The sequence below is a fragment of the Gavialis gangeticus genome, unplaced genomic scaffold (genome assembly GCF_001723915.1).
Source record: "Gavialis gangeticus isolate Ggan-Ray unplaced genomic scaffold, GavGan_comp1, whole genome shotgun sequence".
Lineage (NCBI taxonomy): Eukaryota > Metazoa > Chordata > Crocodylia > Gavialidae > Gavialis > Gavialis gangeticus.
The window spans coordinates 1,029,727-1,042,676 of record NW_017728991.1 but is presented as its reverse complement, the minus strand read 5'-3'; the positions used below and the strand labels follow the sequence as shown (position 1 = coordinate 1,042,676).

General features: G+C 47.7%; 1 protein-coding gene across 1 annotated transcript in view; it reads right to left on the bottom strand.

The window, feature by feature from the left end:
- RPTOR (regulatory associated protein of MTOR complex 1) overlaps positions 1-12,950 on the bottom strand; it is a 245,836-nt gene that overhangs the window by 56,523 nt on the left and 176,363 nt on the right. Inside the window, exons 14-19 of the mRNA XM_019515638.1 lie at positions 12,422-12,487; positions 11,567-11,758; positions 10,271-10,411; positions 5,983-6,100; positions 4,278-4,418; positions 3,677-3,835 (exon numbers count right to left, since the gene is read on the bottom strand). Of these exons, the coding sequence (XP_019371183.1) occupies positions 3,677-3,835; positions 4,278-4,418; positions 5,983-6,100; positions 10,271-10,411; positions 11,567-11,758; positions 12,422-12,487 (817 nt within the window). The remainder of the gene's footprint in view (positions 1-3,676; positions 3,836-4,277; positions 4,419-5,982; positions 6,101-10,270; positions 10,412-11,566; positions 11,759-12,421; positions 12,488-12,950) is intronic.

Genomic DNA, 12,950 nt, shown 5'->3' with positions numbered 1-12,950 from the left:
AGATGCTTCTCAAGCAAATCCCGGGACGTCGTTCTCCCCTTGTACTCAGCCTTGGGGAGGCCGCAGCTGGACTACTGCGTCCAGTTTTGGGCCCCACAATTCAAAAAGGATGTGGAGAAGCTTGAGAGAGAGTCCAGAGAAGAGCCACATGCATGATCAGAGGTCAGGAAAACAGACGACGACAGGCTGAGAGCCATGGGGCTCTTTAGCTTGGAAAAGCGCAGGCTCGGGGTGATCTGATGGCTGTCATATTGAATGTAATAATTTGAATGCTTGTAATAAATACCCATTAGCCAGTTTAGAAAAAAGGCAAGGTTCATCTTCTTATCTAGGCTCATTGCTTGTTTTTGCCTGTGTGCTGAATGTCTTGGTTCTGAATTTTATCTCTAGAGGCCTTTAACAAAGTTAACCTAAAAACGACCCTTAAGCAAACATTCTGAGAGATCAAAACCTAGGGGCTTTTGAAAGGGTGTTGGGAAGAGAGGTCACCACAGTGGTGTGGAAAATTTCCCAAAGAATACAAACTGACCACCCAGCTGAAATCTGTTAAGAAAGATCCAAGCCCAAATTTGGGAGTAGTGACAGGTTTGGGTAGGAGAGGCCCAAGACGACAACTCACCCAATAAAAACTGTAACCTACAGCCCCAATTTGGAGGTAACCTCACTTGCAGAACACTGAAGGAAGAATCGCAAGTGCAGGCCGGATCAGACTGATCACCTGAACTACCCTCTCCGTGAACAAGAACTCCAGTTCACGCTGAAGCCGTGGAGTGCCCAAGTGGGACCGAAGGAAGGGGACTTGTTCCTATCACTGCTGAGACCAACCCTAAAACCATAACTAAAGATGAAAGTATATCTGGGGATTTGGTTTCTCGGAATTCTAGGACTGTAAGTATACCATGAGAAATAATAGTAGTGATTCCAAGTTAACCTTTAGTTATAATTGTAGTTGTTTTTGTAAGACTAATTCTTATAGCATTGTTTGGGAAGGATTGCTTAGAGCTAAGCAGTGTTATATGTGTATCAAGGAATTTTAAAATAAAATTGTGTTGTATGAATTTAGCGTGTAATCATTGTGAAATCGTGCAATCAACCAAATACGCCCCCAGCCAGGAGCATTAAACGAATCAGTAAATTGTGTGGGATCTTTCTCTATTCCATAACCCACTAGAGACAATGGCCACCTATAAGTTTATCGGGGTGACCACCAGTATCTGGGGGAACGTTTGCTCACCAGAGTGCCCCAAGGGATGACGAGGTCGAATGGTCATAAACTACTGCGAGACCGTTTCAGGCTGGACGTAAGGAAGAATTTCTTTACTGTCCGAGCCCCCAAGGTCTGGAACAGCCTGCCATCGGAGGTGGTTCAAGCACCTACATTGAACACCTTCAAGAGCAAATTGGATGCTTATTTTGCTGGGATCCTATGACCCCAGATGACTTCCTGCCCTTTGGGCGGGGGGCTGGACTCAATCTTCCGAGGTCCCTTCCAGCCCTAATGTCTGTGAAATCTATGAAAAAGGGACCTTTACATTCCACCATCATTCTCTCTCTCCCCACTCCCCTGACACAGCCTAGAGGATACAAGATTGAGGCCAGAGCAAGAAGTGGAGGGTATGAAAAGAACTTGACCCTCCCACCCCAAACCACTTCTGTTTTAGAAGGCGGCCTGCCCAAAATAGCCTGGAGCATTGGAGGGTGCCCAGGGAGTGGGTTTAAAGCAAAAAGGAGGAGCTGCTGGTCCCAGCCTGTCCTGCCAGCTCAAGGCAGAGACACTACGACTCCGGCCTGGATCTACTGCCGGAGCTGAAGGAACGCTGAGAAACCTTCCCTTTGGGAGCAGGTTGGGAGACTGCGATCCTTTAGCAAGAATGAAAAACCCCTGGCTTTAAACACGCAAATGCTGAAGGTAATGGGATTCTGTGTAAGTTATGAATTTTAAACACCTCTGTAAGCTGTGTCGTTTACTGCTGGATATGAGCTCTTCCTGATTGAATATGAATGAGGGAGGCTTTGGAGCACCGCTTTTTTGTTTTCTTAAGTTTCCCTCACTCATCTCCAGCTCATTCCTAGACTTTTTCAGCTAGGCTGTAAAGCTCTCCTGAGATGCACACAAACCATCAAGCAGGCAGCAGGAGTCTCTTGTGGAAGGGTGGGGATGAGCTCGTGAAGAAGGAGGGAGCTGAGGTCCTAGTCTAATACGGGTGGAAGCATTCAAGCACGCCTGCGAGGCCTCCTCAGAAAGAACCAGGGTCAACAGTCTGTGTCAAGGGCTGTGGATTTTAATGACTGCGCTTTATTAAGATGGAAAAGGAGTAATTTTGACCTGCCATGGGGGCCCTCAGCCCCCAGTTAATGGTCAACTAGATCTATTTATCAGTGTGATCCCCAAATCCTTCTGGTCCTGGAGTGCAGCATGCAGGATTTGCATTCACTGGACTGCTACATTTTTCACCCTACCCCCATGAGACCACAGGTGAGAGGGACTTTTCAAGGTGCAGGCATGACTGGGGGCCCATATAATTCAGATCCATGGATGGATCTGAGCCTTCCCTGTCCTTTGTCTAATGTACAGTGTCTTCTCCAGTCCGCTGGGCAAGGGAATGTTTCCAACCTGGGTCACCTCTATGTTAGCTGGCTCTGTTCCTTTCTGTCTCACTGGAAAGGTTCTTAGCCCATTAGACAGCTGATGCCGAGTTAAAGAAAAAATGCTGCTAGATCAATCAGGTATGCTTGGAAAATGCTATCAGAAAAAAATAGTCAAAGAGCTGAACTAGTCTACTGAAAAGCTTCCTACTCATTTCTACAGAGGAAATGCTGGGTTGCATCTCCCATGCAAAATCAGCCGTGTGCTACAGGCACCAACATCTCTGTTCTGCATTACAGGTATTATCTAAAAGGCCGAGGCTCCTGGGCAGAACGGGATAGTTTAGTGTTTGCTGCGAAGGAGATCAATAGGCATGACAGGTGGTGTTCCTACCTTTCCCAGAAGGAAGTAATGCAGATGGGACTGGATGGAAAGGGATCAGTTCTGGTCCTCTTTGCCCAAAATGGACTTCTGCGAAGCACCAAACTTGGTCTGCTCGCTTGGCACTCAGGCAATTAAGACATTGCCCAGGGCTTCTCCTTTCTCATCTCAATTTAAAACTGCACATGCATGCACATAGTCACCAGAAATATCAACTGGGAAAGGCTTGCCTGTAGACTACTGCAAATGGTGTAACAAACCAAGCACAACTTCCAACAAAATCAAAGACAAGGTAGAAGCCAGTGGCAAGGAGCCCAGCTATCATGTCGATGGGATAAGGACCCTCCCTGTCCATCCTTTATTCTGTGAAACTGCAGTGGCTATAAGATCCTCAGGGGTGCTACCTTTTCACTGCAAAGCCTTAAAAGGAATTTCATCACTAAACACCTCCATTTCTTTGCTCATGGTCTCTTTCTTTTCTTTGATCCCGTTTCCCCAAACAGATCTTCAGGTTAAGTTCCCTCTTGCCCTTTCTCCATATTACCTGCTCAGGCACAGTGACAGCATTTACCCAACGTGAGAATTCTTGTTACAGTACCACCTCCTGGAGCCACGCATTAGGGCTTTTTCCTGACCTGCAATGCTGTGGTCACAAGAGGGCAAAGAAAGGAGGAGAAAAGGAGGAAAGGCAGGAGAGTCCTCGCTCACCTATCAGCGAATTCAGCGAGGAATAAGAGCTGACTCTTCTCATCTTGTCAATGGTTTCAAATGACAGGATGTACTCTTCGTTCTCAGGGCTGCCCAAGGTGCTGCTGGCGCTGCTGCTGGTGCTGAGATTCCCCGGAGAGAAGGCAACAGAGCTTCCGGCTGCCAAAAGGGAAGCAGACAGACATGAAATCAAGTGCTAGCGACAGAACCATCAGTGCTCTGCTACCTGGGCACTGTTACCAATGCTGCGACATGCAATAGATGAGGGGTAGGAAAAATATCCTCAAACCCTACTTTCTGAACACTGGGCATTCAAAAACAGGCTATGTGTCAGGTTCCAGGAATGATGCAGTCTGTACAAAATCCCTGTGCCTCAGGAGGGTGCCCTGCTTGGTCTCCTGTAGCTTATAAAATTAATACTAATAAAGGCTGGGGATACTCATATCTCCTTGTAGGATTGGCAGATGAATGCCCTGCCATAATGGTTAGTTGGCCCTTGATGCTTTTCAGGTGGCAGAATTTCAGAGCTGGCAAATGGACCAAATGAAATAAAACCTCGCACAAGGGAAGTGGTAAGAAAAAGAAACCAGAGTCCTCTTACGTTCTTCGTTCAAGCTGAGGTTCTGCAGAGACTTGTTCAGGTTCCTGGCTGTGGTGACTGCTCGGATGTTCCCATAGGAGCTGACTGACCGCAGTCGCGGAGTGCACGGACTATCTCGGACTGGCGTCAAGCTCCCACCCTCTGCAAAGGCAAAGTTTAGCAGTTGTGCACAGAATCACAAGGGAGCAGCCCCGCCACAGCAACATACTGTGATCAGAGGAAGCAATTAATTCAATTTAAACAAACCACTGGTTTGAAGGATGCTCAGTTACTGCCATCTGTTCTAAAGTAGTGAGTAAAGACCAAGGGCTGGGGTGCCCACATCCCCCCTCCACACAAAGAACAAGGCCTCAAGTTCTTGGGCTCGAGTCCCGTTAAATCCCATAAATTCAGCAGGACCAAGCCTTGTCAGTCCCTGCAGACAGCTAGGAAAAACAAGGTGCTTCTTTCCTCCAGGCCAATGCTGGACTGGTGCCCACACCTGGTCCTAATGTCTTCTGTTGCTGCAGGTGCGGTCATGTAGAGGACACTTAAGCTATTAAGTCCCGACTGCATCTGTTCATTAACAGTCTGGTGGCATTTTTTTTCATAATAAAAGTTTATTAAACTCCTGACTTTTGGGCCAAACTTCAGCTCTGGCTTCGACTCAAATCTTACCCCATCCACTGAAGACCTGTACTTTCAACCGACCAAGCCACCCTTCACCTCTACTCCTAACCATTTGTGGATTGTGTCAGGGCTGCAGACCACCTAGTTCATTCCCTCACAGCCATGCCTCCGTCTCAGTGATGCAAGCTCTGCTTACAGCATGCACATTTGTAGCACACACTGGGATCCTTCCGGATAATGAAAAGTGCTATATAATCGCAGGGGATGACTATTTTCTGCAGCCGAGGGAGGAATGTGGGGAAGCTGGGTTTCTAATATGATTCATTGCTCCAGACAAAGGAACTATTAAATTACTCATTGCAGAGAGAGTATACATTCTCTCCTGCAAGCTCTTGTTGCAAAAGTCCTGTTATCCCTGATGATTTCCAATATATTTAATCTCTAAAAAAATGAGAGGCCAGGACCAATTTCTCTAAGGGCCTTTTATTCTTCAAATGAAGCCAAATGCAGAAGGGTGAGAAGAAACAGCACATTAAGCACAAAGGGAGAGAGACAAATGAAAGGGCACAGGTACGCTCCAGGAGGATACTGCAACGTGAAGTTCTCCATTGTCTCACCTGATGCTTTCCAACAGCTCACAGCAGGATGAGCTCACTGTAGAACAATGAGACTTCTCATTAGCAGCCTCAGCTCACGCAAGAGAGAAATCACCTGTTTAATATGCCGTGGAGCTGAAGATCAGCATCAGCTTCATCCCCCTGCCTTGACAGTACACTTCAACCTCGAGCAGGATAAATCCCTGCCCAGGCCAGCTGGGAGTTCAGTCTGCAGGGTTCCTTAGCAAGCCAGAAGCACGCCGTGGCCTTTTCAGATGGACACCTGCCCGAGATGCTGCTCTGCAGGCCAATGTATCACACTGCCAAACAGGCAGCAGGGCTGCCCACAGCATCACTAAACCGTATAGCCCTGCTGTTTGTTGGGCAGATCAGCATCTGAAAAAACAGCACCTGGCCATGCAGTCAATTCCCTTCACTGAGGCTCCTGGGTACTTATAAGGATCAAAATTTCCCTGCCTATTAGAACTCAAAAGGTGTACCTGTGGCAGCAGGAGACGGCAGAGGGTAATTCTTCTCTTCTTCCATGAACTGCAAGGCAACAGTGCAGAAATTGCTCTCGTACTGAACCACAAGGTGACTCAAAGCCACCACCAGCTCCTGTGAGGGGGCAGGAGGGAAGAAACAGACCTCTGACCATTAGCTATGTCAAAAATCAAACAACTGACAGCAAGGAAGGGGAATTATTGACAGCTAGAGAACAAAGCAATCAACAAGCTATTCCAAAGAAATTCATCACGTAGACCCTGGGCTGCCCAATACCAAGAACCAAAAATCAAAGCAGAGGGTATATTTTTCATGGCACATGCAGGGAGTATCTTTTATCATCAGAAACAATTTGCTCCATGCAGGAATGATAGCCTGACATGAAATTTACTGTTAGAAATAAAGCACAGCAGTCACATGGATCCCTGCCTAGAACCGATCTCCAGCAAAAGATAATGGAGGGCCGGGGGGACGACATCAGGTGGAGAATTCTTGCCCTAACCCTGGGCTTCAATCGAGGGGTGCTGACGAAAGCCTCAGAACCAGCACAAAGTCTACCTGAGTCTATGAAACAGCAATTTAAACACTGCAGCTGTAAGCTGCACAAAACTATTCTACCTTGATGTCTCTTTCAATAGCAAATGCTTCTCAGGACCAAATATGCTTGCATTTGGGGTGAAGGGAAGGGACAACAGTACAAATCCCTATTGTGAGACTTCCTCTTTTCCATTTGAAGGAAGGGGGGCAACCTATGCCTCTGTACTTCCAAGCCACTCTGTAGATTTGAGACATTCATTTTTTATGTGCTTAGCACCATGATGAATACAGAGGGGATAAAACAAAGGCATCTGTCCCGCGAGAACTTGCTGTTATGCCAAAACGCTGCTGAATGAACTTGAGTCCTGTGGTGCATCATCTTAAACTGAACACCCCACCAATCTGACAGATCCCCAAATAATCCTGCATTACAGAAAATTACCATACATTTTCATAGATTGCACTTGTGAGCCTGTGAAATCACCCTTTTCCCCAAAGAAATGGCTGCCACAGAGAAAAAAAAACATTTCTCAGGTCACCTGCCAGCAAGAACACAGCATTTGCTTCTTTTGAGATGCTTTTCACCGCTGCATGGTGCTGGAAAACAATACAGGTGTAGAGTTTGTTCTTAACGTGCTTCTAACACAGGAGACAGGCAGAGAGGTGTGGAGGATTCCTCCGCTGGCCTATTTAGAGGTCCACTGGCCTGTGCACATTTTTCTCTAAAGCAGAGAGATTATACACAACGATCCCCCTTGGCCCTCCAGGGAGACGTGGCAAACGGATGGCAAAAGGGCAGAGCTTTGCGAATCCCTCTATCCTGAGCCAACATGACAAGAAGGAGCTTCTTGTCCGTGAGCATCTTTTTAGCTTTTAAAAACAAGGCAGAAGAAAATCCCTGTGCAGCCAGCCCTCTGACAGAATTAATACCCATCTGTCACCTCAAGAGAGGATGAGGGCACTTTTTTCTACTTGGCTTGGAGAAGCATTGATTTTTCCTTCTTCCAGTGTGAGGATCCGAGCAAAGCCAAAGTGCTTGGTTTCAAAATGAATTCTTCACAACAAAGGTCTTTTACTCCTGGCCAGGCTCCCTGCTCCCCCCACTCTTTGATTCAGCCTGATATTGTCAGATTGATGTCGTGTCACAGAAAGTACGGAACTGGAGGCTAGGACACCGCACTCTCCTCTCACGTACCGGCTGCTCCCCTGCCCACGAGACATGTGCTTCCTGCAGTGCAATAATGAATTGTGCTAAGGAGCAGGACACTTGCCCCCCACGGCAAAGGCTAAAGCACAGTCTGCTCACATGTGACATGCTGGAAGGAGCTGCTACCTGTGTTACAATCACTCAAAATCCCACCAAAGAGACACCAGTAATGGGCTGCTGGGGGCACTGCAGAGCCACTGGGAAGCCAACTCATCTGTACTCCTAAGCTTGCTGACACGGTCAGGCCAGGGGAGGCAGCCAGGTACACTGCTCTCCTGGTACCGATGCTGGCTCTCTTAGGAGCAGCACTGCTTACCAGGCAATGGAGCGCCAATCCATTTCCATGGTCTAGTGGGCTGAGAGAGCGGAGCCCTGAAGAGATGGTGGGGGAAGGAGTGACAAGGCTTGGACAGTCATGTAGGATCACACTGACAGCCATGCCAGACTGCTATCATCTTGCTAGGGTCATCTGATCCCAGCAGTCTTTCATGCCCAAGGGCAGGGGGGCTGGACCCGATGATCTGTAAGGTCCCTTCCAGCCCCTAACAGCTATGAAACTAGGACTGATATATAGGGCTTGTGGTGGTTCCTGCTACTTCTTCAATGGCCTTAGTCTCTAAAGGAGATGTTGATGTCTCTCCAAGAAGACATACATTGAAACGCAGTCACATCGCCACATATTCTGAAGCATAAGATGTCCTCTTAGTGTTAGTTCAGCCCAGCCTCTGCTGTGGTACTGGTATTGAAATGAAACAAAACCAAAACACCCAAGTGCATCCTGCCAGGGACAGGCTGGCTGCTGGGTTGTGCCTGGAACAATCCAGAAACCCAATAGGTAGTTCACGTGCACGTGTCAGATAATGGAGGAGGAGAACCTGTAACCTTCAAGAGACGAAGAAAATGCTACTCAGTCACTCTGTACCGGCCTTCCTTCTGATTTCCGAAAGCAACACAGTCTCTTTACTGAATGGAGATGTCATGTTTCCCTAGCCCATCCCTGCATCTTCCCCTTGGGCTTCCGTACACTTCACGTTTCCAGTAACAGATTAATATTTAATATTTTATTTCAAACCCAAGGTCCTGTAATGTAAAACTTTGCTATCAAAACAGTAATAAACAGAAGAGCTTTACAGAGACAGACTGCAGCTCTCATGTCTGGAGGATGTAATGCAATCAGCCAGAATTCTCCGGAGTCCAGGTGCTAATGTGACTCCTCTCCCGTCTCTGTCCCTGCCACAGCACTGGCTTCAAACTCAGAGGATCAGTGGGCAAACAAAGAGATGCACTCCTGTTTCAGACATTTGCTTAAGGGAATGAGGTGGGTCAGGTGGACTCAGTGGTGCGTTATTAAATGGCAGATGTGTTCTGGTCCGAGCAATCCCATTTTAATACCTGATCTTTATTATTTGGTCATTAAGTTATACAGCGTGTTTACGTACAACGTATTTTTTGCTTCAAAAGGGATCCCTTGTATCAGACAGCAAATGAAATTCCATGCCTATTAAAATCTATTTGAGAGAACCCTCCGAGCCCGAGCAGGAAATGGAATTTTCTGACATTCGGGGCAGATGGGAGATGGCATCAGTGCTCGAGAGTGACGGTACTGGAATTACTAACGCTGAGAGGATGCAGAGTCTTGGGCTCACAATCAAGTAAGCTCCTACCAGCCAGCACCCTTGTGGCTACTTGATGTTCGAAACCACGATCTACATGCCAGGCTAACTTTCTTTTCTTCAGAATGGTGAAAGCAGCTAACACTATTCTTCATGCTAGAAGCATGAAGTGGAGAGGAGACTGACATTTATATAAATCTCCCGGGAAATGAAGATGCAAAGTGATCAACACAAAAGGCCTTGGCACTCTGAAATCCACGATGTACAAAAGCTCTGTACTTCCAGCAGAACCATATGAATAGCTACAATGCTCCAGAGCTGTTTGAAGGACCCACTGGGGCAACCAAATTGCTCAGTAGGTTCTGGGTAGTACTTTCGGTGCAAACAAGACAAATGGAAAGGAGTGGGGGAAAGCACTGAGCAAGGGAGAAGACCCACGTATTTCCATTGGGCCATTAGTGTCCAGTTGTAGATGGAGGTGCCCCTGTGGTCAGTCTCTCACATGCTAAAGGAAACTCTTCTCAGAGTTCCTCAGGGCGAGCCCATGGAAACAGACTACTGGGACAGAGAGAGCAAGTACACAGTAACATTGGTCTCACATTGTACAGATTCCACTTCAAATGGTGGGAGAGTCCAACTAGCCCAGGCAACTTCTTTGGCAGGGGGGAGCAGGTATGTACACACGTAGACGAGGGAGTTGGCTTTGAGCGCTCTCAGGGACCACCCGACTCCAATGCAGGTGACGAAACAAGGCAGTCTGTTCACCTGTAACCAGCAGCTAGAACCCTAAGATGTTCACCGGGGATGGCTGCGCCTCTACAAGGCATCAAAAGACATACCAAATAAATGTTTCCTAATCCACAAAGACTTCCACTTTGCATAGGATTTGCTGATCCTCCCACCTCCTGCACAACCGTCCTCCCGTACCTTTCTGACCATGGGGCTCCCGTCATTGATGAGCTGGGCCAGCATCATGGCCACATTGTGATCAATGGTGGTAGAGTGATCAGTCCGCTCAGCAGAGTTGCCCACAAACGTGCCCAGTGCAAAGACAGCAGCACAGCGCACCTGTAAGAGACCAAATGTTACCTGTTGGCTTCCCACCTGGTCCTGGCTTTGCACTTCTCGCTGCAAGCTCTTACCCTGGAATCTCTCCAGAGCCAGCCTACTGAATCAGGCAAATGGAGGGGGTAATGGGGGCTGAGAGAAGCCCACCATTAGAAGGGAAGAATAGATCCAACTGGCCACCTTCCAGCTTTGTGCAATTTGAAATACATTTCTCCTCCAAACACCTGCTGGCTTCCTCCTCAGTGACGTTTCAAAAGGCACTGGCTAGAACCTGCTAATTAGCAGTGCAATGTGAACAGGGAGTTACTGATGGACCAAAGTCCCCTTTGCACTAGAGTGCAAGGACAAAAGAAAAAGGTGCAGATAACTAAACAACAGGAAAAGGGGCAGGCTGACCCATCACATAGCAGACTGGGTTCCAGTTTGTTCTCTGCAGCCTGCCTTGGCAGAAACTGGGAATGGTGTCAGTATTATCAATTTCTGGAGGATGGGACTCCAAACTCAGCTCTGAACTCCTTTGGCAAAGTGATCAGAGGTGCTGATAAGCTGTCAGCACTGTTCGCTGATTGTTTGTGAGACTCTTATCTCTATGAATAGGGACAAGGGAAAGGAGGTGGCAGATACCTGGCATGGGGAGCATTAAATCACAGCAAGAATGTTTAATCACTGCAGGCTGCTACCACCCTTTATCTCCAGGATTATTTCTCCCAGTGGTAATAAAACTCCCCTGGGGTCGCAGAGTCCCTGTCAATCAGAGGGTGGCTCTGCTCAAGAGTCTCTCTTTCTGGGAGAATGCTTTCTATAAAGGCTAAACACATTCAATTAAAGTCATAGTTTTACATCTCGCGGGCAACGCTTTTCAAACTCAGACCAAAGGGACTGGAAAATGGTCTGAAACAGACAGCAAGCTGTGTGGCACAATTTGGGGGCAGGAGGGTTCTGAAATGGGAGGAAGCAAACAGGGAGGGAACATCTGTAAACCCTGCATCCCAAATGACTGAGGGTCATGGCTTATGCCCCTAATCTGTGGAAATATCAGAGAGCTGCTGCTTTGAGCCAGACTTTGATACAATTGGGAGATTCCTTGAAGAAATTGGTTTTAAAATGGCTGGTGTTGCCTTTGCTCAGAACGTATGTATGCACGTAACACAGTACCTCTGGGATTGGGTCCGAGAGGAGGCTGTAGAGTTTCTCATGCGCGCTGTCTCGCACACCGCACCACCGGGCCGAGTCAAAGTTCTGCCAGATTCGCCCTAAGCAAATAGCCACCCACTGGCGCAGGAGAGGGTGTGGATCATTTAGCTGCTCCAGGCAGATGGCAATGAGGTTTCCTTGGAGGCAGGCTTCCTACAACACAGTTCAATACCATTCACTGAGACTAGCAGCTTCTGATTCTGTCAATAAAAGCCAAGTTATGTCGAGACAGGGGAACTACTGGAAGACAAAATTCCTTTAGGGTGAGGTGCTGCTCTAGCAAAATATGATCAGAGATGTTTTGCACGTGGGTCTTATGAGGATCAGGAGAGGTCAGCTATGTACTGTTATGAAGCAAAATAATTAAAAACATCCAAAAGTCTTCCTACCCCTCAGCAAACCTGCCTTTTCCTCAGTGGAAACACCTGGCACCTGGAAGAGTCCCTAGGTTTATGGCTCACTCAACTGCTTGGATTCCTACCGCTGCCCAAGACTTACAGCAAAACCTCCATGCTTCCAGCTGATGAGAACTGGGCAGGATTCCATTCATAATGTCCTGGCAGTGGTTGCTGCCAAATGATGCTTCCCCCTAACCCCACTTCTGGGCAGAGATCATCTCTGTTGCACATCCAGGACAACTGTGTGGATGTGAGAGGGAGGGTGGAGACACTGGTCTAGAAATCTACCTTCTCACTCCCTCCTTCCAGCCCTGTGGTATGCTCTGATGCAAGCCTGACTAGCTGAATCTAAACAAAGCTACGGTGTAGAGGAGGGCAAAAGAGATGCAAGGGATGGATGAAGGCTGCTGGGACTCACCTGCCCTGTATTGTAGTTGTTGACAATCACAGCCAGAATGAAAGCGGTCATTGTTCTGTGTTCAGCCTTAAAAGCAAAACAGCGTATGGTTCATTTTTTTCTTGAAAACAAGATGGAGAGTCATTATGTTGCTGCAGGGCTTGCAAGGAGACCCCTGCCTAGCCTTCTGGAGCTGTTTGGTGCAAATCCCCTAAAACCCAGGCTAACCTGAGAGTTCACAAGCTTAGTGCAGGGTTCTGGCTCCTTAATAGCAAGGGGTTGGGACAAGGCAAGAAAGTCTACCCCTCCCTCCCTGCCCACCTCAATGCTTAGAAGAGAAAGAGTGGCAGGCATCTGCTGGCTGTCTCTGTCTGTCTGATTGAGTCTAGTTGCCTTTTGGGAGACAGACATTTCAATGACAATTCTACCAGGAAATACAGCTGGCTGTAATGCTGCATGGATGGCAAGGCTGAAGCCAGAGATTTGGGGAACTCTAGGGAAGGAAAATCTCTCTCACTAGGAGGGTGGTGAAGCACTGGAACAGGTCACC